The sequence below is a fragment of the Hypanus sabinus genome, chromosome 26 (assembly GCF_030144855.1).
Source record: "Hypanus sabinus isolate sHypSab1 chromosome 26, sHypSab1.hap1, whole genome shotgun sequence".
In the NCBI taxonomy this organism is placed as follows: Eukaryota; Metazoa; Chordata; class Chondrichthyes; order Myliobatiformes; family Dasyatidae; genus Hypanus; species Hypanus sabinus.
In genome coordinates, this window is record NC_082731.1 from 30,747,270 (window position 1) to 30,774,980 (window position 27,711).

Below are 27,711 nucleotides of genomic sequence, written 5' to 3' on the forward strand. Positions count from 1 at the left end.
GGAGGCCATTACCTTGGGAGTGAAACATTACAGAGAGGCCATTACCTTGGGAGTGGAACATTACAGGGAGGCCATTACCTTGGGAGTGAAACATTACAGGGAGGCCATTACCTTAGGAGTGAAACATTACAGGGAGGCCATTACCTTGGGAGTGAAACATTACAGAGAGGCCATTACCTTGGGAGTGGAAACAGGAAAGCTCATTGTTTCAAAGCAGATGGCGCTGGAAAAGTCAACGGTCAGGCAGTGTCGTTGGGGGCACAAATGGACAGTTGACATTTCAGATCAGGACCCTTCCCCTGGAAGGAGGGGTGCAGTGGGAAGAGGGATGAGGAAAGTCATCGATATGTACTGAGATGCAGTGAAAAGCTTCTCTTGCGTACTGTTCGTGCGGTTCAGACTGTTACACCGTGCACTGAGACAGCATAGGGTAATGCAGTACCTGAACGTAATGGGTACGGGGAAAGTGCAGTGCAGGTACAAGGGCCATGATAATGTTGATAATGAAGTCAGTAGTCTATCATCTCACATTCCTTCTCACCCCATCCTCATCCATCTGCTCCCTCTCCCCTGCCCCGCTCTTCCCCACTCTCACCTCTCTCGCTCCCCTCCCACCCCGTAGTCGGACCTCAATCCCCGGACCCTCTCGTTCCAGGGACCCCGAGATGTCAGACAGCCAGGACCGTGCGCCGGAGGGGACGGGCGGCAACGAAGAGGAGAGTGATGGGGAAGGGAAGGGGGTGAGTGCAGTGGGAGGCGCCCGGCACCCCCCCCCACCTGTCCAGTCTGCGGCCGAGGCTTCGCCACAGCCTCCAGCCTGCATCGGCACCAGCGGGTGCACACGGGCGAGCGGCCCTTCTCCTGCCCTGACTGCGGCCGGGGCTTCGCGCAGTCCTCCACCCTGCAGAGGCACCAGCGGGTCCACTCCGACGAGCGGCCCTTCCCCTGCCCCGACTGCTCCAAGCGCTTCAAGGGCCCCCAGAACCTGCGCGTCCACCGGCGGACCCACTCCGGCCAGCGCCCCTTCCTCTGCTCCGTCTGCGGCAAGGGCTTCGTCCAGTCCTACAACCTGCTGGCCCACCAGCGGCTCCACACCGCCCGCAACCTCTGCACCTGCCCTGTCTGCGGACAATCCTTCTCCCGGCCCGCCGAGCTGCTCGACCACCACAGGCTTCACCCTGCAATCTAGCCCTGGCCATTGGCCCGAGACCCTCTCCCCCGCTCCCGCACCCACTCGCCGTCTGGGAACCGCAACGCTGGACTGGCACCGTCCGTGGGGGAAGGAGTGCACAGCTGGGACAATCGTCCTGTCTGCAGGAAGGACAGGTGCGATCACGTGCGGGGAGAGGGGGCACAACTTGTGGGACAGGCAGCAGAGAGAACAGAGGTTGTATATGGAGGGAGGAGGGGAATGAGAGGAAGATGAGGAGGTGCGCGGTAGGGCAGTACAGGAGGAAAGACAGAGGTGTGGGGAGGATGGAGGAAAATGTGCAAAACAAGACACCAGTACAAACAATTGGACACAAGTCCACTATCGTGCAGGAAGTGGTCTGTGGTGTTCCATTGCTGAAGTCAGGTTAAGGTCGCTTTAAGAGCTGAACAGGAAGTATCTGTTCCTGAACTTGGTGGAATGGAGGACTTTGGGCTTCTGTACCTCCTACCGATGGGAGAATATGACGAGGCTCAGAAGGTGTTGATAGATGTCACCTTTTCGAGGCAGTGTGTCCTACAGATACCCCCGACGGAGGTGGTGATGTATTGTGCAAAGTCCACATGTACATAAGAGTCACCGGAAATCAAACAAAAATCTTACACAAGAAAGAACAGAACTAGAACGAGATAAATTAAAGTCCATTGTAGTGCAATGTGGTCATGGTGTGGCTACTGTGATGGTGATTAGGGCTGTGCCAGTTGGTACGAGAACCGAATGGCTGAAGGGAAGTTGCTGTTCCTGAACATGGTGGTGAGGGTCTTCAGGCTTCTGTACCTCCTGCCCAATGGGAGCTGTGAGTAGATGGCCTGGCCCAGATGGTGTTGCCTTCTTGAGGCAGGGCCTCCCGTAGAATTCACTGATGGTGGGGATGGGCTGGGGAGGGGGGCTCAGCTGCCGGAATCGAGCTGGCCTTCTGCGGACAGGTGGGGGAAGGGTGGAACGGAATCAAAAGGCAATGAAGACTCCGGGACCTAAATCATCAAAATATTGGAGGAGGTGGGAGAGGTGGCTGAGCAACAAAAAAAAGGAATGGTTTGCTGTCAGAGCCCATGTTGACTGGATCATACTGGCGTTGGGCTGAGAGGTAGGCAAATACTCATTAAATTGCCCTTTGAGCTCCGGGAGGGAAGCATGCTGCCGGCACGAGAGCAGAGGCAGACACGAAATTATAAGATGCTGGGACCTTTCCCAGAAGGGCTGGAGTTACTGAAAACGTTCTGCAGGCCAATCGGCTTCGTGGGAAAAGAAGAAAAGAAAAGCAAATAATGTCAACGTGTTGGCAGCTACACCAGAAACTGGAGCGGCGGGATATCTGAAATGGATGAATCTGCAGGGCAAAGCAGCAGAGTTGCTCCAGGTCTCAAAGTGTTCAGAATCAGGATTATAGTATGACACATGATGGGATATCTGTTGTTAAGACAACAAAATTTGCTGATGATACTAAGCTGGGTGGCAGTGTGACATGTGAAGAGGATGTTAGGAGAATTCAGGGTGACTTGGATAGGCTGGGTGTGTGGGCAGATACTTGGCAGATGATGTTTAATGTGAATAACTGTGAGGTTATCCACTTTAGGAGTAAGAACAGGAAGGCAGATTATTATCTAAACGGTGTAGAGTTAGGTAATGTAGAAATACAAAGATCTGGGAATCCTTTTTCATCATTCACTGAAGTTGAATGAGCAAGTGCAGCAGCCAGTGAAGAAGCTGTGGAACAATACAGAGAGGCCATTACCATAGGAGTGAAACATTACAGAGAGGCCATTACCTTAGGAGTGGAACATTACAGAGAGGCCATTACCTTAGAAGTGAAACATTACAGAGAGGCCATTACCTTAGGAGTGGAACATTACAAAGAGGCCATTACCTTAGGAGTGGAACATTACAGAGAGGCCATTACCTTAGGAGTGGAACATTACAGGGAGGCCATTACCTTGGGAGTGAAACATTACAGAGAGGCCATTACCTTAGGAGTGAAACATTGCAGGGAGGCCATTACCTTGGGAGTGAAACATTACAGGGAGGCCATTACCTTAGGAGTGAAACATTACAGGGAGGCCATTACCTTGGGAGTGAAACATTACAGAGAGGCCATTACCTTGGGAGTGGAACATTACAGGGAGGCCATTACCTTGGGAGTGAAACATTACAGGGAGGCCATTACCTTAGGAGTGAAACATTACAGGGAGGCCATTACCTTGGGAGTGAAACATTACAGAGAGGCCATTACCTTGGGAGTGGAACATTACAGGGAGGCCATTACCTTGGGAGTGAAACATTACAGGGAGGCCATTACCTTAAGAGTGAAACATTACAGGGAGGCCATTACCTTGGGAGTGAAACATTACAGAGAGGCCATTACCTTGGGAGTGGAACATTACAGGGAGGCCATTACCTTGGGAGTGAAACATTACAGGGAGGCCATTACCTTAGGAGTGAAACATTACAGGGAGGCCATTACCTTGGGAGTGAAACATTACTGAGAAGCCATTACCTTGGGAGTGGAAACAGGAAAGCTCATTGTTTCAAAGCAGATGGCGCTGGAAAAGTCAACGGTCAGGCAATGTCGTTGGGGGCACAAATGGACAGTTGACATTTCAGATCAGGACCCTTCCCCTGGAAGGAGGGGTGCAGTGTGAAGGGGCATGAGGAAAGTCATCGACATGTACTGAGATGCAGTGAAAAGCTTCTCTTGTGTACTGTTCGTGCGGTTCAGACTGTTACACCGTGCACTGAGACAGCATAGGGTAATGCAGTACCTCAACGTAATGGGTACGGGGAAAGTGCAGTGCAGGTACAAGGGCCATGATAATGTTGATAATGAAGTCAGTAGTCTATCATCTCACATTCCTTCTCACCCCATCCTCATCCATCTGCTCCCTCTCCCCTGCCCCGCTCTTCCCCACTCTCACCTCTCTCGCTCCCCTCCCACCCCGTAGTCGGACCTCAATCCCCGGACCCTCTCGTTCCAGGGACCCCGAGATGTCAGACAGCTAGGACCGTGCGCCGGAGGGGACGGGCGGCAACGAAGAGGAGAGTGATGGGGAAGGGAAGGGGGTGAGTGCGGTGGGAGGCGCCCGGCACCCCCCCACCTGTCCAGTCTGCGGCCGAGGCTTCGCCACAGCCTCCAGCCTGCATCGGCACCAGCGGGTGCACACGGGCGAGCGGCCCTTCTCCTGCCCTGACTGCGGCCGGGGCTTCGCGCAGTCCTCCACCCTGCAGAGGCACCAGCGGGTCCACTCCGACGAGCGGCCCTTCCCCTGCCCCGACTGCTCCAAGCGCTTCAAGGGCCCCCAGAACCTGCGCGTCCACCGGCGGACCCACTCCGGCCAGCGCCCCTTCCTCTGCTCCGTCTGCGGCAAGGGCTTCGTCCAGTCCTACAACCTGCTGGCCCACCAGCGGCTCCACACCGCCCGCAACCTCTGCACCTGTCCTGTCTGCGGACAATCCTTCTTCCGGCCCGCCGAGCTGCTCGACCACCACAGGCTTCACCCTGCAATCTAGCCCTGGCCATTGGCCCGAGACCCTCTCCCCCGCTCCCGCACCCACTCGCCGTCTGGGAACCGCAACGCTGGACTGGCACCGTCCGTGGGGGAAGGAGTGCACAGCTGGGACAATCGTCCTGTCTGCAGGAAGGACAGGTGCGATCACGTGCGGGGAGAGGGGGCACAACTTGTGGGACAGGCAGCAGAGAGAACAGAGGTTGTATATGGAGGGAGGAGGGGAATGAGAGGAAGATGAGGAGGTGCGCGGTAGGGCAGTACAGGAGGAAAGACAGAGGTGTGGGGAGGATGGAGGAAAATGTGCAAAACAAGACACCAGTACAAACAATTGGACACAAGTCCACTATCGTGCAGGAAGTGGTCTGTGGTGTTCCATTGCTGAAGTCAGGTTAAGCTCGCTTTAAGAGCTGAACAGGAAGTATCTGTTCCTGAACTTGGTGGAATGGAGGACTTTGGGCTTCTGTACCTCCTACCGATGGGAGAATATGACGAGGCTCAAAAGGTGTTGATAGATGTCACCTTTTCGAGGCAGTGTGTCCTACAGATACCCCCGACGGAGGTGGTGATGTATTGTGCAAAGTCCACATGTACATAAGAGTCACCGGAAATCAAACAAAAATCTTACACAAGAAAGAACAGAACTAGAACGAGATAAATTAAAGTCCATTGTAGTGCAATGTGGTCATGGTGTGGCTACTGTGATGGTGATTAGGGCTGTGCCAGTTGGTACGAGAACCGAATGGCTGAAGGGAAGTTGCTGTTCCTGAACATGGTGGTGAGGGTCTTCAGGCTTCTGTACCTCCTGCCCAATGGGAGCTGTGAGAAGATGGCCTGGCCCAGATGGTGTTGCCTTCTTGAGGCAGGGCCTCCCGTAGAATTCACTGATGGTGGGGATGGGCTGGGGAGGGGGGCTCAGCTGCCGGAATCCAGCTGGCCTTCTGCAGACAGGTGCGGGAAGGGTGGAAGGGAATCAAAAGGCAATGAAGACTCCGGGACCTAAATCATCAAAATATTGGAGGAGGTGGGAGAGGTGGCTGAGCAACAAAAAAAAAGGAATGGTTTGCTGTCAGAGCCCATGTTGACTGGATCATACTGGCGTTGGGCTGAGAGGTAGGCAAATACTCATTAATTGCCCTTTGAGCTCCGGGAGGGAAGCACGCTGCAGGCACGAGAGCAGAGGCAGACACGAAATTATAAGATGCTGGGACCTTTCCCAGAAGGGCTGGAGTTACTGAAAACGTTCTGCAGGCCAATCGGCTTCGTGGGAAAAGAAGAAAAGAAAAGCAAATAATGTCAACGTGTTGGCAGCTACACCAGAAACTGGAGCGGCGGGATATCTGAAATGGATGAATCTGCAGGGCAAAGCAGCAGAGTTGCTCCAGGTCTCAAAGTGTTCAGAATCAGGATTATAGTATGACACATGATGGGATATCTGTTGTTAAGACAACAAAATTTGCTGATGATACTAAGCTGGGTGGCAGTGTGACATGTGATGAGGATGTTAGGAGAATTCAGGGTGACTTGGATAGGCTGGGTGTGTGGGCAGATACTTGGCAGATGATGTTTAATGTGAATAAGTGTGAGGTTATCCACTTTGGGAGTAAGAACAGGAAGGCAGATTATTATCTAAACGGTGTAGAGTTAGGTAATGTAGAAATACAAAGAGATCTGGGAATCCTTTTTCATCATTCACTGAAGTTGAATGAGCAAGTGCAACAGCCAGTGAAGAAGCAGTGGAACAATACAGACAGGCCATTACCTTAGGAGTGGAACATTACAGAGAGGCAATTACGTTAGGAGCGGAACATTACAGACAGAACATTACCTTTGGAGTGAAACATTACAGAGAGGCCATTACCTTAGGAGTGGAACACTACAAAGAGGCCATTACCTTGGGAGTGGAACATTACAGAGAGGCCATTACCTTAGGAGTGGAACACTACAGAGAGGCCATTACCTTAGGAGTGAAACATTACAGAGAGGCCATTACCTTACAGTGAAACATTACAGAGAGGCCATTACCTTACAGTGAAACATTACAGAGAGGCCATTACCTTACAGTGAAACACTACAGAGAGGCCATTACGTTAGGAGTGGAACATTACAGAGAGGCCATTACCTTACAGTGAAACATTACAGAGAGGCCATTACCTTACAGTGAAACATTACAGAGAGGCCATTACCTTACAGTGACACACTACAGAGAGGCCATTACCTTACAGTGAAACATTACAGAGAGGCCATTACCTTACAGTGAAACATTACAGAGAAGCCATTACCTTACAGTGAAACACTACAGAGAGGCCATTACGTTAGGAGCGGAACATTACAGACAGAACATTACCTTACAGTGAAACATTACAGAGAGGCCAATACCTTAGGAGTGGAACACTACAGAGAGGCCATTACCTTAGGAGTGGAACATTACAGAGAGGCCATTACGTTAGGAGCGGAACATTACAGACAGAACATTACCTTTGGAGTGAAACATTACTGAGAAGCCATTACCTTGGGAGTGGAAACAGGAAAGCTCATTGTTTCAAAGCAGATGGCGCTGGAAAAGTCAACGGTCAGGCAGTGTCGTTGGGGGCACAAATGGACAGTTGACATTTCAGATCAGGACCCTTCCCCTGGAAGGAGGGGTGCAGTGGGAAGGGGGATGAGGAAAGACATCGATATGTACTGAGATGCAGTGAAGAGCTTCTCTTGTGTACTGTTCGTGCGGTTCAGACTGTTACACCGTGCACTGAGACAGCATAGGGTAATGCAGTACCTGAACGTAATGGGTACGGGGAAAGTGCAGTGCAGGTACAAGGGCCATGATAATGTTGATAATGAAGTCAGTAGTCTATCATCTCACATTCCTTCTCACCCCATCCTCATCCATCTGCTCCCTCTCCCATGCCCCGCTCTTCCCCACTCTCACCTCTCTCGCTCCCCTCCCACCCCGTAGTCGGACCTCAATCCCCGGACCCTCTCGTTCCAGGGACCCCGAGATGTCAGACAGCCAGGACCGTGCGCCGGAGGGGACGGGCGGCAACGAAGAGGAGAGTGATGGGGAAGGGAAGGGGGTGAGTGCAGTGGGAGGCGCCCGGCACCCCCCCCCCCCACCTGTCCAGTCTGCGGCCGGGGCTTCGCCACAGCCTCCAGCCTGCATCGGCACCAGCGGGTGCACACGGGCGAGCGGCCCTTCTCCTGCCCTGACTGCGGCCGGGGCTTCGCGCAGTCCTCCACCCTGCAGAGGCACCAGCGGGTCCACTCCGACGAGCGGCCCTTCCCCTGCCCCGACTGCTCCAAGCGCTTCAAGGGCCCCCAGAACCTGCGCGTCCACCGGCGGACCCACTCCGGCCAGCGCCCCTTCCTCTGCTCCGTATGCGGCAAGGGCTTCGTCCAGTCCTACAACCTGCTGGCCCACCAGCGGCTCCACACCGCCCGCAACCTCTGCACCTGTCCTGTCTGCGGACAATCCTTCTTCCGGCCCGCCGAGCTGCTCGACCACCACAGGCTTCACCCTGCAATCTAGCCCTGGCCATTGGCCCGAGACCCTCTCCCCCGCTCCCGCACCCACTCGCCGTCTGTGAACCGCAACGCTGGACTGGCACCGTCCGTGGGGGAAGGAGTGCACAGCTGGGACAATCGTCCTGTCTGCAGGAAGGACAGGTGCGATCACGTGCGGGGAGAGGGGGCACAACTTGTGGGACAGGCAGCAGAGAGAACAGAGGTTGTATATGGAGGGAGGAGGGGAATGAGAGGAAGATGAGGAGGTGCGCGGTAGGGCAGTACAGGAGGAAAGACAGAGGTGTGGGGAGGATGGAGGAAAATGTGCAAAACAAGACACCAGTACAAACAATTGGACACAAGTCCACTATCGTGCAGGAAGTGGTCTGTGGTGTTCCATTGCTGAAGTCAGGTTAAGGTCGCTTTAAGAGCTGAACAGGAAGTATCTGTTCCTGAACTTGGTGGAATGGAGGACTTTGGGCTTCTGTACCTCCTACCGATGGGAGAATATGACGAGGCTCAGAAGGTGTTGATAGATGTCACCTTTTCGAGGCAGTGTGTCCTACAGATACCCCCGACGGAGGTGGTGATGTATTGTGCAAAGTCCACATGTACATAAGAGTCACCGGAAATCAAACAAAAATCTTACACAAGAAAGAACAGAACTAGAACGAGATAAATTAAAGTCCATTGTAGTGCAATGTGGTCATGGTGTGGCTACTGTGATGGTGAGTAGGGCTGTGCCAGTTGGTACGAGAACCGAATGGCTGAAGGGAAGTTGCTGTTCCTGAACATGGTGGTGAGGGTCTTCAGGCTTCTGTACCTCCTGCCCAATGGGAGCTGTGAGAAGATGGCCTGGCCCAGATGGTGTTGCCTTCTTGAGGCAGGGCCTCCCGTAGAATTCACTGATGGTGGGGATGGATTGGGGAGGGGGGCTCAGCTGCCGGAATCCAGCTGGCCTTCTGCGGACAGGTGGGGAAAGGGTGGAACGGAATCAAAAGACAATGAAGACTCCGGGACCTAAATCATCAAAATATTGGAGGAGGTGGGAGAGGTGGCTGAGCAACAAAAAAAAGGAATGGTTTGCTGTCAGAGCCCATGTTGACTGGATCATACTGGCGTTGGGCTGAGAGGTAGGCAAATACTCATTAATTGCCCTTTGAGCTCCGGGAGGGAAGCATGCTGCAGGCACGAGAGCAGAGGCAGACACGAAATTATAAGATGCTGGGACCTTTCCCAGAAGGGCTGGAGTTACTGAAAACGTTCTGCAGGCCAATCGGCTTCGTGGGAAAAGAAGAAAAGAAAAGCAAATAATGTCAACGTGTTGGCAGCTACACCAGAAACTGGAGCGGCGGGATATCTGAAATGGATGAATCTGCAGGGCAAAGCAGCGGAGTTGCTCCAGGTCTCAAAGTGTTCAGAATCAGGATTATAGTATGACACATGATGGGATATCTGTTGTTAAGACAACAAAATTTGCTGATGATACTAAGCTGGGTGGCAGTGTGACATGTGATGAGGATGTTAGGAGAATTCAGGGTGACTTGGATAGGCTGGGTGTGTGGGCAGATACTTGGCAGATGATGTTTAATGTGAATAAGTGTGAGGTTATCCACTTTGGGAGTAAGAACAGGAAGGCAGATTATTATCTAAACGGTGTAGAGTTAGGTAATGTAGAAATACAAAGAGATCTGGGAATCCTTTTTCATCATTCACTGAAGTTGAATGAGCAAGTGCAACAGCCAGTGAAGAAGCAGTGGAACAATACAGACAGGCCATTACCTTAGGAGTGGAACATTACAGAGAGGCAATTACGTTAGGAGCGGAACATTACAGACAGAACATTACCTTTGGAGTGAAACATTACAGAGAGGCCATTACCTTAGGAGTGGAACACTACAAAGAGGCCATTACCTTGGGAGTGGAACATTACAGAGAGGCCATTACCTTAGGAGTGGAACACTACAGAGAGGCCATTACCTTAGGAGTGAAACATTACAGAGAGGCCATTACCTTACAGTGAAACATTACAGAGAGGCCAATACCTTACAGTGAAACATTACAGAGAGGCCATTACCTTGGGAGTGGAACATTACAGGGAGGCCATTACCTTGGGAGTGAAACATTACAGAGAGGCCATTACCTTAGGAGTGAAACATTACAGAGAGGCCATTACCTTAGGAGTGGAACATTACAGAGAGGCCATTACCTTAGGAGTGGAACATTACAGAGAGGCCATTACCTTAGGAGTGGAACATTACAGAGAGGCCATTACGTTAGGAGTGGAACATTACAGAGAGGCCATTACCTTAGGAGTGGAACATTACAGAGAGGCCATTACCTTAGGAGTGGAACATTACAGAGAGGCCATTACCTTAGGAGTGGAACATCACAGAGAGGCCATTACCTTAGGAGTGGAACATTACAGAGATGCCATTACCTTGGGAGTGGAACATTACAGAGAGGCCATTACCTTGGGAGTGAAACATTACAGAGAGTCCATTACCATAGGAGAGGAACATTACAGAGAGGCCATTACCTTAGGAGTGGAACATTACAGAGATGCCATTACCTTGGGAGTGAAACATTACAGAGAGGCCATTACCTTAGGAGTGAAACATTACAGAGAGGCCATTACCTTGGGAGTGAAACATTACAGAGAGGCCATTACCTTGGGAGTGGAAACAGGAAAGCTCATTGTTTCAAAGCAGATGGCGCTGGAAAAGTCAACGGTCAGGCAGTGTCGTTGGGGGCACAAATGGACAGTTGACATTTCAGATCAGGACCCTTCCCCTGGAAGGAGGGGTGCAGTGGGAAGGGGGATGAGGAAAGACATCGACATGTACTGAGATGCAGTGAAGAGCTTCTCTTGTGTACTGTTCGTGCGGTTCAGACTGTTACACCGTGCACTGAGACAGCATAGGGTAATGCAGTACCTGAACGTAATGGGTACGGGGAAAGTGCAGTGCAGGTACAAGGGCCATGATAATGTTGATAATGAAGTCAGTAGTCTATCATCTCACATTCCTTCTCACCCCATCCTCATCCATCTGCTCCCTCTCCCCTGCCCCGCTCTTCCCCACTCTCACCTCTCTCGCTCCCCTCCCACCCCGTAGTCGGACCTCAATCCCCGGACCCTCTCGTTCCAGGGACCCCGAGATGTCAGACAGCCAGGACCGTGCGCCGGAGGGGACGGGCGGCAACGAAGAGGAGAGTGATGGGGAAGGGAAGGGGGTGAGTGCAGTGGGAGGCGCCCGGCACCCCCCCCACCTGTCCAGTCTGCGGCCGAGGCTTCGCCACAGCCTCCAGCCTGCATCGGCACCAGCGGGTGCACACGGGCGAGCGGCCCTTCTCCTGCCCTGACTGCGGCCGGGGCTTCGCGCAGTCCTCCACCCTGCAGAGGCACCAGCGGGTCCACTCCGACGAGCGGCCCTTCCCCTGCCCCGACTGCTCCAAGCGCTTCAAGGGCCCCCAGAACCTGCGCGTCCACCGGCGGACCCACTCCGGCCAGCGCCCCTTCCTCTGCTCCGTCTGCGGCAAGGGCTTCGTCCAGTCCTACAACCTGCTGGCCCACCAGCGGCTCCACACCGCCCGCAACCTCTGCACCTGCCCTGTCTGCGGACAATCCTTCTCCCGGCCCGCCGAGCTGCTCGACCACCACAGGCTTCACCCTGCAATCTAGCCCTGGCTCCTGGCCCGAGACCCTCTCCCCCGCTCCCGCACCCACTCGCCGTCTGGGAACCGCAACGCTGGACTGGCACCGTCCGTGGGGGAAGGAGTGCACAGCTGGGACAATCGTCCTGTCTGCAGGAAGGACAGGTGCGATCACGTGCGGGGAGAGGGGGCACAACTTGTGGGACAGGCAGCAGAGAGAACAGAGGTTGTATATGGAGGGAGGAGGGGAATGAGAGGAAGATGAGGAGGTGCGCGGTAGGGCAGTACAGGAGGAAAGACAGAGGTGTGGGGAGGATGGAAGAAAATGTGCAAAACAAGACACCAGTACAAACAATTGGACACAAGTCCACTATCGTGCAGGAAGTGGTCTGTGGTGTTCCATTGCTGAAGTCAGGTTAAGCTCGCTTTAAGAGCTGAACAGGAAGTATCTGTTCCTGAACTTGGTGGAATGGAGGACTTTGGGCTTCTGTACCTCCTACCGATGGGAGAATATGACGAGGCTCAGAAGGTGTTGATAGATGTCACCTTTTCGAGGCAGTGTGTCCTACAGATACCCCCGACGGAGGTGGTGATGTATTGTGCAAAGTCCACATGTACATAAGAGTCACCGGAAATCAAACAAAGATCTTACACAAGAAAGAACAGAACTAGAACGAGATAAATTAAAGTCCATTGTAGTGCAATGTGGTCATGGTGTGGCTACTGTGATGGTGATTAGGGCTGTGCCAGTTGGTACGAGAACCGAATGGCTGAAGGGAAGTTGCTGTTCCTGAACATGGTGGTGAGGGTCTTCAGGCTTCTGTACCTCCTGCCCAATGGGAGCTGTGAGAAGATGGCCTGGCCCAGATGGTGTTGCCTTCTTGAGGCAGGGCCTCCCGTAGAATTCAGTGATGGTGGGGATGGGCTGGGGAGGGGGGCTCAGCTGCCGGAATCCAGCTGGCCTTCTGCAGACAGGTGGGGAAAGGGTGGAAGGGAATCAAAAGGCAATGAAGACTCCGGGACCTAAATCATCAAAATATTGGAGGAGGTGGGAGAGGTGGCTGAGCAACAAAAAAAAGGAATGGTTTGCTGTCAGAGCCCATGTTGACTGGATCATACTGGCGTTGGGCTGAGAGGTAGGCAAATACTCATTAATTGCCCTTTGAGCTCCGGGAGGGAAGCACGCTGCAGGCACGAGAGCAGAGGCAGACACGAAATTATAAGATGCTGGGACCTTTCCCAGAAGGTCTGGAGTTACTGAAAACGTTCTGCAGGCCAATCGGCTTCGTGGGAAAAGAAGAAAAGAAAAGCAAATAATGTCAACGTGTTGGCAGCTACACCAGAAACTGGAGCGGCGGGATATCTGAAATGGATGAATCTGCAGGGCAAAGCAGCAGAGTTGCTCCAGGTCTCAAAGTGTTCAGAATCAGGATTATAGTATGACACATGATGGGATATCTGTTGTTAAGACAACAAAATTTGCTGATGATACTAAGCTGGGTGGCAGTGTGACATGTGAAGAGGATGTTAGGAGAATTCAGGGTGACTTGGATAGGCTGGGTGTGTGGGCAGATACTTGGCAGATGATGTTTAATGTGAATAAGTGTGAGGTTATCCACTTTGGGAGTAAGAACAGGAAGGCAGATTATTATCTAAACGGTGTAGAGTTAGGTAATGTAGAAATACAAAGAGATCTGGGAATCCTTTTTCATCATTCACTGAAGTTGAATGAGCAAGTGCAGCAGCCAGTGAAGAAGCTGTGGAACAATACAGAGAGGCCATTACCATAGGAGTGAAACATTACAGAGAGGCCATTACCTTAGGAGTGAAACATTACAGAGAGGGCATTACTTTAGGAGTGAAACATTAGAGAGAGGCCATTACCTTAGGAGTGGAACATCACAGAGAGGCCATTACCTTAGGAGTGGAACATTACAGAGATGCCATTACCTTGGGAGTGGAACATTACAGAGAGGCCATTACCTTGGGAGTGAATCATTACAGAGAGGGCATTACCTTAGGAGGGGAACATTACTGAGATGCCATTACCTTATAGTGAAACATTACAGAGAGGCCATTAAATTAGGATTGTAACAATACAGAGAGGCCATTACCTTAGCAGTGGAACATTACAGAGAGGCCATTACCTTAGGAGTGAAACTTTACAGAGAGGCCATTACCTTTGGAGTGAAACTTTACAGAGAGGCCATTACCTGACAGTGAAACGTTACAGAGAGGCCATTACCTTAGGAGTGAAACATTAGAGAGAGGCCATTCCCTTAGGAGTGAAACAATACAGAGAGGGCATTACCTTAGGAGTGAAACATTACGGAGAGGGCATTACCTTAGGAGTGGAACATTACAGAGAGTCCATTACCTTACAGTGAAACATTACAGAGAGGCCATTACCTTAGGATTGAATCAATACAGAGAGGCCATTACCTTAGGAGTGAAACATTAGAGAGAGGCCATTCCCTTAGGAGTGAAACAATACAGAGAGGGCATTACCTTAGGAGTGAAACATTACGGAGAGGGCATTACCTTAGGAGTGGAACATTACAGAGAGTCCATTACCTTACAGTGGAACATTACAGAGAGGCCATTACCTGACGAGTGGAACAGTAGAGATAGCCCATTACCTTACAGTGAAACATTTCAGAGAAGCCATTACGTTTCAGTGACTCTCTCTAGAGTCCATTACCTCAGAGTGAGACATTGCAGAGACGCCATTACCTTAGGATTAAATCAATACAGAGAGGTCATTACCTTAGGTGTGGAACATTACCGAGACGCCATTACGTTAGGAGTGGAACATTACAGAGAGGCCATTACCTTAGCAGTGAAACATTACAGAGAGGCAATTACGTTAGGAGCGGAACATTACAGACAGAACATTACCTTTGGAGTGAAACATTACAGAGAGGCCATTACCTTAGGAGTGGAACACTACAAAGAGGCCATTACCTTGGGAGTGGAACATTACAGAGAGGCCATTACCTTAGGAGTGGAACACTACAGAGAGGCCATTACCTTACAGTGGAACATTACAGAGAGGCCATTACCTTAGGAGTGAAACATTACAGAGAGGCCATTACCTTACAGTGAAACATTACAGAGAGGCCATTACCTTACAGTGAAACATTACAGAGAGGCCATTACCTTACAGTGAAACACTACAGAGAGGCCATTACGTTAGGAGTGGAACATTACAGAGAGGCCATTACCTTACAGTGAAACATTACAGAGAGGCCATTACCTTACAGTGAAACATTACAGAGAGGCCATTACCTTACAGTGAAACACTACAGAGAGGCCATTACCTTACAGTGAAACATTACAGAGAAGCCATTACCTTACAGTGAAACACTACAGAGAGGCCATTACCTTACAGTGAAACATTACAGAGAGGCCATTACCTTACAGTGAAACATTACAGAGAAGCCATTACCTTACAGTGAAACACTACAGAGAGGCCATTACCTTAGGAGTGGAACACTACAGAGAGGCCATTACCTTAGGAGTGGAACATTACAGAGAGGCCATTACGTTAGGAGCGGAACATTACAGACAGAACATTACCTTTGGAGTGAAACATTACTGAGAAGCCATTACCTTGGGAGTGGAAACAGGAAAGCTCATTGTTTCAAAGCAGATGGCGCAGGAAAAGTCAACGGTCAGGCAATGTCGTTGGGGGCACAAATGGACAGTTGACATTTCAGATCAGGACCCTTCCCCTGGAAGGAGGGGTGCAGTGTGAAGGGGGATGAGGAAAGTCATCGACATGTACTGAGATGCAGTGAAAAGCTTCTCTTGTGTACTGTTCGTGCGGTTCAGACTGTTACACCGTGCACTGAGACAGCATAGGGTAATGCAGTACCTGAACGTAATGGGTACGGGGAAAGTGCAGTGCAGGTACAAGGGCCATGATAATGTTGATAATGAAGTCAGTAGTCTATCATCTCACATTCCTTCTCACCCCATCCTCATCCATCTGCTCCCTCTCCCCTGCCCCGCTCTTCCCCACTCTCACCTCTCTCGCTCCCCTCCCACCCCGTAGTCGGACCTCAATCCCCGGACCCTCTCGTTCCAGGGACCCCGAGATGTCAGACAGCTAGGACCGTGCGCCGGAGGGGACGGGCGGCAACGAAGAGGAGAGTGATGGGGAAGGGAAGGGGGTGAGTGCGGTGGGAGGCGCCCGGCACCCCCCCACCTGTCCAGTCTGCGGCCGAGGCTTCGCCACAGCCTCCAGCCTGCATCGGCACCAGCGGGTGCACACGGGCGAGCGGCCCTTCTCCTGCCCTGACTGCGGCCGGGGCTTCGCGCAGTCCTCCACCCTGCAGAGGCACCAGCGGGTCCACTCCGACGAGCGGCCCTTCCCCTGCCCCGACTGCTCCAAGCGCTTCAAGGGCCCCCAGAACCTGCGCGTCCACCGGCGGACCCACTCCGGCCAGCGCCCCTTCCTCTGCTCCGTCTGCGGCAAGGGCTTCGTCCAGTCCTACAACCTGCTGGCCCACCAGCGGCTCCACACCGCCCGCAACCTCTGCACCTGTCCTGTCTGCGGACAATCCTTCTTCCGGCCCGCCGAGCTGCTCGACCACCACAGGCTTCACCCTGCAATCTAGCCCTGGCCATTGGCCCGAGACCCTCTCCCCCGCTCCCGCACCCACTCGCCGTCTGTGAACCGCAACGCTGGACTGGCACCGTCCGTGGGGGAAGGAGTGCACAGCTGGGACAATCGTCCTGTCTGCAGGAAGGACAGGTGCGATCACGTGCGGGGAGAGGGGGCACAACTTGTGGGACAGGCAGCAGAGAGAACAGAGGTTGTATATGGAGGGAGGAGGGGAATGAGAGGAAGATGAGGAGGTGCGCGGTAGGGCAGTACAGGAGGAAAGACAGAGGTGTGGGGAGGATGGAGGAAAATGTGCAAAACAAGACACCAGTACAAACAATTGGACACAAGTCCACTATCGTGCAGGAAGTGGTCTGTGGTGTTCCATTGCTGAAGTCAGGTTAAGCTCGCTTTAAGAGCTGAACAGGAAGTATCTGTTCCTGAACTTGGTGGAATGGAGGACTTTGGGCTTCTGTACCTCCTACCGATGGGAGAATATGACGAGGCTCAGAAGGTGTTGATAGATGTCACCTTTTCGAGGCAGTGTGTCCTACAGATACCCCCGACGGAGGTGGTGATGTATTGTGCAAAGTCCACATGTACATAAGAGTCACCGGAAATCAAACAAAAATCTTACACAAGAAAGAACAGAACTAGAACGAGATAAATTAAAGTCCATTGTAGTGCAATGTGGTCATGGTGTGGCTACTGTGATGGTGATTAGGGCTGTGCCAGTTGGTACGAGAACCGAATGGCTGAAGGGAAGTTGCTGTTCCTGAACATGGTGGTGAGGGTCTTCAGGCTTCTGTACCTCCTGCCCAATGGGAGCTGTGAGAAGATGGCCTGGCCCAGATGGTGTTGCCTTCTTGAGGCAGGGCCTCCCGTAGAATTCACTGATGGTGGGGATGGGCTGGGGAGGGGGGCTCAGCTGCCGGAATCCAGCTGGCCTTCTGCAGACAGGTGGGGGAAGGGTGGAAGGGAATCAAAAGGCAATGAAGACTCCGGGACCTAAATCATCAAAATATTGGAGGAGGTGGGAGAGGTGGCTGAGCAACAAAAAAAAAGGAATGGTTTGCTGTCAGAGCCCATGTTGACTGGATCATACTGGCGTTGGGCTGAGAGGTAGGCAAATACTCATTAATTGCCCTTTGAGCTCCGGGAGGGAAGCACGCTGCAGGCACGAGAGCAGAGGCAGACACGAAATTATAAGATGCTGGGACCTTTCCCAGAAGGGCTGGAGTTACTGAAAACGTTCTGCAGGCCAATCGGCTTCGTGGGAAAAGAAGAAAAGAAAAGCAAATAATGTCAACGTGTTGGCAGCTACACCAGAAACTGGAGCGGCGGGATATCTGAAATGGATGAATCTGCAGGGCAAAGCAGCAGAGTTGCTCCAGGTCTCAAAGTGTTCAGAATCAGGATTATAGTATGACACATGATGGGATATCTGTTGTTAAGACAACAAAATTTGCTGATGATACTAAGCTGGGTGGCAGTGTGACATGTGATGAGGATGTTAGGAGAATTCAGGGTGACTTGGATAGGCTGGGTGTGTGGGCAGATACTTGGCAGATGATGTTTAATGTGAATAAGTGTGAGGTTATCCACTTTGGGAGTAAGAACAGGAAGGCAGATTATTATCTAAACGGTGTAGAGTTAGGTAATGTAGAAATACAAAGAGATCTGGGAATCCTTTTTCATCATTCACTGAAGTTGAATGAGCAAGTGCAACAGCCAGTGAAGAAGCAGTGGAACAATACAGAGAGGCCATTACCATAGGAGTGGAACATTACAGAGAGGCAATTACGTTAGGAGCGGAACATTACAGACAGAACATTACCTTTGGAGTGAAACATTACAGAGAGGCCATTACCTTAGGAGTGGAACACTACAAAGAGGCCATTACCTTGGGAGTGGAACATTACAGAGAGGCCATTACCTTAGGAGTGGAACACTACAGAGAGGCCATTACCTTACAGTGGAACATTACAGAGAGGCCATTACCTTAGGAGTGAAACATTACAGAGAGGCCATTACCTTACAGTGAAACATTACAGAGAGGCCATTACCTTACAGTGAAACACTACAGAGAGGCCATTACGTTGGGAGTGGAACATTACAGAGAGGCCATTACCTTACAGTGAAACATTACAGAGAGGCCATTACCTTACAGTGAAACATTACAGAGAGGCCATTACCTTACAGTAAAACACTACAGAGAGGCCATTACCTTACAGTGAAACATTACAGAGAGGCCATTACCTTACAGTGAAACATTACAGAGAAGCCATTACCTTACAGTGAAACACTACAGAGAGGCCATTACCTTACAGTGAAACATTACAGAGAGGCCATTACCTTACAGTGAAACATTACAGAGAAGCCATTACCTTACAGTGAAACACTACAGAGAGGCCATTACCTTAGGAGTGGAACACTACAGAGAGGCCATTACCTTAGGAGTGGAACATTACAGAGAGGCCATTACCATAGGAGAGGAACATTACAGAGAGGCCATTACCTTAGGAGTGGAACATTACAGAGATGCCATTACCTTGGGAGTGGAACATTACAGAGAGGCCATTACCTTGGGAGTGAAACATTACAGAGAGGCCATTACCATAGGAGAGGAACATTACAGAGAGGCCATTACCTTAGGAGTGGAACATTACAGAGAGGCCATTACCTTGGGAGTGGAACATTACAGGGAGGCCATTACCTTGGGAGTGAAACATTACAGAGAGGCCATTACCTTAGGAGTGAAACATTGCAGGGAGGCCATTACCTTGGGAGTGAAACATTACAGGGAGGCCATTACCTTAGGAGTGAAACATTACAGGGAGGCCATTACCTTGGGAGTGAAACATTACAGAGAGGCCATTACCTTGGGAGTGGAACATTACAGGGAGGCCATTACCTTGGGAGTGAAACATTACAGGGAGGCCATTACCTTAGGAGTGAAACATTACAGGGAGGCCATTACCTTGGGAGTGAAACATTACAGAGAGGCCATTACCTTTGGAGTGGAACATTACAGGGAGGCCATTACCTTGGGAGTGAAACATTACAGGGAGGCCATTACCTTAGGAGTGAAACATTACAGGGAGGCCATTACCTTGGGAGTGAAACATTACAGAGAGGCCATTACCTTGGGAGTGGAACATTACAGGGAGGCCATTACCTTGGGAGTGAAACATTACAGGGAGGCCATTACCTTAGGAGTGAAACATTACAGGGAGGCCATTACCTTGGGAGTGAAACATTACAGAGAGGCCATTACCTTGGGAGTGGAAACAGGAAAGCTCATTGTTTCAAAGCAGATGGCGCTGGAAAAGTCAACGGTCAGGCAATGTCGTTGGGGGCACAAATGGACAGTTGACATTTCAGATCAGGACCCTTCCCCTGGAAGGAGGGGTGCAGTGTGAAGGGGGATGAGGAAAGACATCGACATGTACTGAGATGCAGTGAAGAGCTTCTCTTGTGTACTGTTCGTGCGGTTCAGACTGTTACACCGTGCACTGAGACAGCATAGGGTAATGCAGTACCTGAACGTAATGGGTACGGGGAAAGTGCAGTGCAGGTACAAGGGCCATGATAATGTTGATAATGAAGTCAGTAGTCTATCATCTCACATTCCTTCTCACCCCATCCTCATCCATCTGCTCCCTCTCCCCTGCCCCGCTCTTCCCCACTCTCACCTCTCTCGCTCCCCTCCCACCCCGTAGTCGGACCTCAATCCCCGGACCCTCTCGTTCCAGGGACCCCGAGATGTCAGACAGCCAGGACCGTGCGCCGGAGGGGACGGGCGGCAACGAAGAGGAGAGTGATGGGGAAGGGAAGGGGGTGAGTGCAGTGGGAGGCGCCCGGCACCCCACCACCTGTCCAGTCTGCGGCCGAGGCTTCGCCACAGCCTCCAGCCTGCATCGGCACCAGCGGGTGCACACGGGCGAGCGGCCCTTCTCCTGCCCTGACTGCGGCCGGGGCTTCGCGCAGTCCTCCACCCTGCAGAGGCACCAGCGGGTCCACTCCGACGAGCGGCCCTTCCCCTGCCCCGACTGCTCCAAGCGCTTCAAGGGCCCCCAGAACCTGCGCGTCCACCGGCGGACCCACTCCGGCCAGCGCCCCTTCCTCTGCTCCGTATGCGGCAAGGGCTTCGTCCAGTCCTACAACCTGCTGGCCCACCAGCGGCTCCACACCGCCCGCAACCTCTGCACCTGCCCTGTCTGCGGACAATCCTTCTCCCGGCCCGCCGAGCTGCTCGACCACCACAGGCTTCACCCTGCAATCTAGCCCTGGCTCCTGGCCCGAGACCCTCTCCCCCGCTCCCGCACCCACTCGCCGTCTGGGAACCGCAACGCTGGACTGGCACCGTCCGTGGGGGAAGGAGTGCAGAGCTGGGACAATCGTCCTGTCTGCAGGAAGGACAGGTGCGATCACGTGCGGGGAGAGGGGGCACAACTTGTGGGACAGGCAGCAGAGAGAACAGAGGTTGTATATGGAGGGAGGAGGGGAATGAGAGGAAGATGAGGAGGTGCGCGGTAGGGCAGTACAGGAGGAAAGACAGAGGTGTGGGGAGGTTGGAGGAAAATGTGCAAAACAAGACACCAGTACAAACAATTGGACACAAGTCCACTATCGTGCAGGAAGTGGTCTGTGGTGTTCCATTGCTGAAGTCAGGTTAAGCTCGCTTTAAGAGCTGAACAGGAAGTATCTGTTCCTGAACTTGGTGGAATGGAGGACTTTGGGCTTCTGTACCTCCTACCGATGGGAGAATATGACGAGGCTCAGAAGGTGTTGATAGATGTCACCTTTTCGAGGCAGTGTGTCCTACAGATACCCCCGACGGAGGTGGTGATGTATTGTGCAAAGTCCACATGTACATAAGTGTCACCGGAAATCAAACAAAAATCTTACACAAGAAAGAACAGAACTAGAACGAGATAAATTAAAGTCCATTGTAGTGCAATGTGGTCATGGTGTGGCTACTGTGATGGTGATTAGGGCTGTGCCAGTTGGTACGAGAACCGAATGGCTGAAGGGAAGTTGCTGTTCCTGAACATGGTGGTGAGGGTCTTCAGGCTTCTGTACCTCCTGCCCAATGGGAGCTGTGAGAAGATGGCCTGGCCCAGATGGTGTTGCCTTCTTGAGGCAGGGCCTCCCGTAGAATTCACTGATGGTGGGGATGGGCTGGGGAGGGGGGCTCAGCTGCCGGAATCCAGCTGGCCTTCTTCAGACAGGTGGGGGAAGGGTGGAACGGAATCAAAAGGCAATGAAGACTCCGGGACCTAAATCATCAAAATATTGGAGGAGGTGGGAGAGGTGGCTGAGCAACAAAAAAAAAAGGAATGGTTTGCTGTCAGAGCCCATGTTGACTGGATCATACTGGCGTTGGGCTGAGAGGTAGGCAAATACTCATTAATTGCCCTTTGAGCTCCGGGAGGGAAGCACGCTGCAGGCACGAGAGCAGAGGCAGACACGAAATTATAAGATGCTGGGACCTTTCCCAGAAGGGCTGGAGTTACTGAAAACGTTCTGCAGGCCAATCGGCTTCGTGGGAAAAGAAGAAAAGAAAAGCAAATAATGTCAAAGTGTTGGCAGCTACACCAGAAACTGGAGCGGCGGGATATCTGAAATGGATGAATCTGCAGGGCAAAGCAGCAGAGTTGCTCCAGGTCTCAAAGTGTTCAGAATCAGGATTATAGTATGACACATGATGGGATATCTGTTGTTAAGACAACAAAATTTGCTGATGATACTAAGCTGGGTGGCAGTGTGACATGTGATGAGGATGTTAGGAGAATTCAGGGTGACTTGGATAGGCTGGGTGTGTGGGCAGATACTTGGCAGATGATGTTTAATGTGAATAAGTGTGAGGTTATCCACTTTGGGAGTAAGAACAGGAAGGCAGATTATTATCTGAACGGTGTATAGTTGGGTAAGGGGGAAATACAAAGAGATGTCGGTGTCCTTGTTCATCAGTCACTGAAGGTGAATGAGCAAGTGCAGCAGGCAGTGAAGAAGGCTAATGGAATGTTGGCCGTTATTACAAAGGGAATTGTGTACAAGAGCAAGGAAATCCTCTTGCATTTGTACAGAGCCCTGGTGAGACCACACCTGGAGTATTGTGTACAGTTTTGGTCTCCAGGGTTAAGGACATCCTGGCTATAGAGGAAGTGCAGCGTAGATTCACGAGGTTAATTCCTGGGATGTCTGGACTGTCTTACGCAGAGAGGTTAGAGATACTGGGCTTGTACACGCTGGAATTAAGGAGATTGAGAGGGGATCTGATTGAAACATATAAGATTATTAAAGGATTGGACAAGATAGAGGCAGGAAATATGTTCCAGATGCTGGGAGAGTCCAGTACCAGAGGGCATTGTTTGAGAATAAGGGGTAGGTCATTTAGGACAGAGTTAAGGAAAAACTTCTTCTCCCAGAGAGTTGTGGAGGTGTGGAAAGCACGGCCTCAGAAGGCAGTGGAGGCTAATTCTCTGGATGCTTTCAAGAAGGAGCTAGATAAGTATCTTATGGATAGGGGAATCAAGGGATATGGGGACAAGGCAGGAACCGGGTATTGATAGTAGATGATCAGCCATGATCTCAAAATGGCAATGCAGGTTCGAAGGGCCGAATGGTCTACTTCTGCAGGTATTGTCTTTTGTCTATAAGACAAAAGAAAACTACAATAAATAGTGCAAATGTGTAATAATGCAGATTATGTACCAATGAGACATGATGGCAAAGGGGAAGAAGCTGTTGCTGAATCACTGAGTATGGGTCTTCAATCTCCTGTACCCCCTCCCTGATGGTAATAACGCAAAGTGCGCATGTCCTAGGTGGTAAGGGTTTTTGCTATGGATGCTGCCTTTTTGGGGCAATAACTTTTCAAGAGGTCCTCACTGATGAGGTCACCTTCCCATCACGGCCCCAGAAACTCTGTGAAGGAGGGAGATTTCCCGGAATGCCGGCCAGTAATCGACATGATTCGGAAGTCACTTCCCACTTGCCTGACTGGGTTATTTCCCAGCCCCAACCTGGGAAGGCTGTTTCCCTATCTTCCCCCTTCACGCTTTGCAGAGGCCCCAATCCACTCAAAGCCTCGTGATCCAATTAGATTGAGTATAAAGCCCAGGAAGAGGCTAATTGGTTCATTAAGCTGCTCCAAGTCAAACCAGGAAGAGATTCATGTTCAGCAGCTTGTTACCAGTAGGAGAAGAACCCACAGAAATTTATTGTAGCACAGCTGGGAGGCCGTTCTGTCCTGAGACCCTATCCCATCACTCTCTGGCCCATTGGGGGGCATTTCACTGGCCGACCCGCGTGTCTCTGGGATGCGGGAAGGAAAACCTCGCGGTTACAGGGAGAGGCGCGCCTTTCTGGAGCGTCATGTTGCCATAGCAGATGCTATGGCTGGCAGAATACCCACAATCCTCTGCGAAGCAGAAAGCGCCCTACACTTCATGCTAAAAGACGGCCTCAGATTTGTTCTCCGAGGACAGATCTACATGCTAAGATGCAGAACAAGAGTTGGGTCGGAAGCGACTTGGCACAAAAGGTGAAAAAATACCATGACGGGGAACACAATGTCATGTTCATGTTCGGCGTGAATTCGGTGGGCCGGAAGTCTGGTTTCGCTGCAGAATGACTAAAATTTGTAATTCATGATCATTATCTGAAGGATGTGGAAGTTAGAAATAAACAACAGTTAGAACCGTCGAAGATCTGAAATTACTGCGTTCATTGGTGCTGCAATGTGCCCCAAACGCTGCTGTGAGGAAATTCCTGGAAACAGCTAAGTGGAACTAAAGGAATAAAGGTAACCAGAAGTTCAGCGATAGCAGCAATGGCGGCCGGACAACCCACAGTCCTTCGCGAGCTGAAAGTACTCTGAACTGTACATTGAGCAGCATTGGGATCATGTGTAAATGCTGATGTTACAGTGAGACGGAGGACACGCTGAGGATTTGCGCCGTGCGGGAGATTTTGTAAAATGAAAAAACGTTTATCACGGTGCAGCACGATTATCTGTCTCGACCCCAAACTTTCACGTCCTCATAAATGAGGACTTTATAAAGGAAAGGGAAATACCTTGTGCTGCCTTCTTAGGGGAAGACGCAGTTCCACTAGATTTTCAAGGAGGAAAAAATAGCGACCTAGTAGTGGACCGAATGGCCTCTTCCACGCTCAACCGTGATTAAAACCCCTGAGCTCTACAGTCCGGAGCAGCGCAAACTAACTACTGGAGGAACTCAGTAATATATGAAGGGGAATACAGTGGACATATCGGGCCGAGACCCTTCATCAGGATTAGAAAGGAAGTGAGGGGCGAGCCAGAATAAGAAAGTGGGGTGGGGGGAAGAGGCGTACAAGCTGGCGGGTAATAGGTGAGGCGGGGGTGGTGTTAAACGCTGGGAGAGGATGGATGGAAGAGGTAAATAGCTGGAGAGGAAGGAATCTGATAGGAGCGGACCATGGAGGGGGGGGGGGGTGCGAGAACCAAACGGAGCTGATGGGCAGGTCATGAGGTCAGGGGAGAAGAGAAGGGATGAAAGGGTAACCAGAATGGAAAATGGACCAGTGGGAACGTAGAGAAGAGTTGGGTGGGTGGGGAAGAAGTAACCGAAAGTTGGAGAAATCGATGTTCCTGCCATCCGGTTGGAGGGAAGGTGAGGTGTGGCGGCAGAGTCGGCTGTGTCGTTGCTGAGCTCTCGTCCGTGGCTGGAAGCAGGACTGGTAATGAACTGGCAGCTCTCGGCATCTCTGAAAGAGGCAGAGCGCCAGCCTCCTTCCTGAAGGCAATGGCCTGCTCTTTTGTCTACGAACCCAATGGGTCAAGCAAGTGTCTCTATTTTCTTTTTCCCCGGTGACCCTTCACCTCGGGGTAGCAGATATCAGATGAAGGATAGAAAAGTACAGCCCAGGTAAAGGCCCTTCGGCCCACGTTGTCTGTGCCAAATTACGTATCTTCTGTGTGCAATATCCTTCCCAACCGCGCATATGCAAAAGCATCTTTAATGCCAGTGTCGTATCAACCTCTATCGCCTGTCAGTTCTGTCGTGTGTGGTCTCTGTGCGGAGAGAGACGCTGGAGCTGTTCGAGACTTCACAGACTATTTCATGCCAACAGGGTTTTCGGGGAAAAGAAAACAATAAACGTTAGGCCAAACAGGGCCGTTAACTAAAACTCTCAAACGGAGAACACCGCGGCTGAAAGGAACGACAAATGCTGGTCTTGAGCGTCAGTTCACTTTCTCAGGCAGCGTTGCTCGGATCTCGACAAGCGCTGCAACGAAAATAAAGGAGTTAAATGCCGCCATGATTATCTGACACGGGCATATTTATGAGCGTAATGGCGACTCTGACTGGAGGGGGCAGAGCACAGGAACCTCTCCTATACCGAGGATGCAGAGACTCAACTCTCGTCAAGCCCGGTGGGCTCTGTACTTCACACGGTTTAATTTCATCCTCACTTATGGTCCCGGCAGCTCAATCGGTCTGAGGACAGTGCCCATGCAGAGCCCATTCTACCTCGCTCGTGTACCGCTGCTCCGGTGATCTGGAGAATAGAGGCAGAGGTGAGGGCCGCCCGACAATCAGATCCAGGCCCGGATGGGGTTCCTCCCAGCCGGCTGTTTGTCCCTGCGGCGGTGCATTCCAATGTGTTGGAATGGGGTCACTCCTCCCGTCTGGCTGGACATCCGGGAATTCAACCGACTCGAGTTTTTCGAGGATGTAACCAGGAAGTTAGACAGGGGAGATCCAGTGAATGTAGTGTACCTCGATTTTCAGAAGGCATTTGATAAGGTCCCACATAGGAGATTGGTGGATAAAATCAGAGCTCATGGCATTGGGGGGAAGACATTGACATGGATAGAAAGCTGGTTGGCAGATAGAAAGCAAAGGGTAGCGGTGAATGGGTGTTTCTCGGAATGGCAGGTGGTGACTAGTGGGGTGCCACAGGGCTGGGTATTGGGACCACAACTATTTACGATTTACATCAACGATTTAGATGAAGGCATTGAGAATAACATCAGCAAGTTTGCTGATGATACTAAGCTGGGTGGCAGTGTGACATGTGATGAGGATGTTAGAACTCAGGGTGACTTGGATAGGCTGAGTGTGTGGGCAGATACTTGGCAGATGGCGTTTAATGTGAATAAGTGTGAGGTTATCCACTTTGGCAGTAAGAACAGGAAGGCAGATTATTATCTGAACGGTGTAGAGTTGGGTAAGGGGGAAATACAAAGAGATGTCGGAGTCCTTGTTCATCAGTCACTGAAGGTGAATGAGCAAGTGCAGCAGGCAGTGAAGAAGGCTAATGGAGTGTTGGCCTTTATTACAAAGGGAATTGAGTACAAGAACAAGGAAATCATTTTGCATTTGTACAGGGCCCTGGTGAGACCACACCTGGAGTATTGTGTACAGTTTTGGTCTCCAGGGTTAAGGAAGGACATCCTGGCTGTAGAGGAAGTGCAGCGTAGATTCACAAGGTTAATTCCCGGGATGTCCGGACTGTCTTACGCAGAGATGTTAGAGAGACTGGGCTTGTACACACTGGAATTAAGAAGATTGAGAGGGAATCTGATTGCAACATATAAGATTATTAAGGGATTGGACAAGATAGAGGCAGGAAATATGTTCCAGATGCTGGGAGAGTCCAGTACCAGAGGGCATAGTTTAAGAATAAGGGGTAGGTCATTTAGGACAGAATTAAGGAAAAACTTCTTCTCCCAGAGAGCTGTGGGGGTCTGGAATGCGCTGCCTCAGAAGGCAGTGGAGGCCAATTCTCTGGATGCTTTCAAGAAGGAGCTAGATAGGTATCTTATGGATAGGGGAATCAAGGGATATGGGGACAAGGCAGGAACCGGGTATTGATAGTGAATGATCAGCCATGATCTCAAAATGGCGGTGCAGGCTCGAAGGGCCGAATGGTCTACTTCTGCACCTATTGTCTATTGTCTGTTGACTCCGGAGTTTATAAAGGGACAATTTTGGTGGCCATCTATGTCCCAGGTTGTCCATGACTTTGTATCTGCCTGACCCACCTGCGGTCAGAACAAGACATCACAGCAGCGTCCCGCGGGTCTGTGACGTCCACCGCCTGTGCCCCACCGCCCCTGATCCCACCTCTCAGTAGATTTCATCACCGGTCTGCCCCCGGCTAACGGAAACACCGCCACTTTGGTCATTGTGGATCTATTTCCCAAGGCTGCTCACTTCATTGCCCTCCCCGAGCTCCCA

General features: G+C 51.3%; 2 protein-coding genes across 2 annotated transcripts; both read left to right on the forward strand.

Moving 5' to 3' along the window:
- The first annotated feature begins 451 nt into the window (after positions 1–451).
- Positions 452–1,189, forward strand: LOC132381721 (zinc finger protein 239-like). Its single transcript, XM_059951294.1, has 2 exons — positions 452–455; positions 786–1,189. Exons 1-2 carry the CDS (start codon positions 452–454, stop codon positions 1,187–1,189), a joined length of 408 nt encoding a protein of 135 aa, XP_059807277.1.
- Positions 1,190–20,239: 19,050 nt separating this feature from the next.
- LOC132381722 (zinc finger protein 500-like) lies at positions 20,240–20,761 on the forward strand. The gene has a single exon (XM_059951296.1). It carries the CDS (start codon positions 20,240–20,242, stop codon positions 20,759–20,761), a length of 522 nt encoding a protein of 173 aa, XP_059807279.1.
- Positions 20,762–27,711: the final 6,950 nt, after the last annotated feature.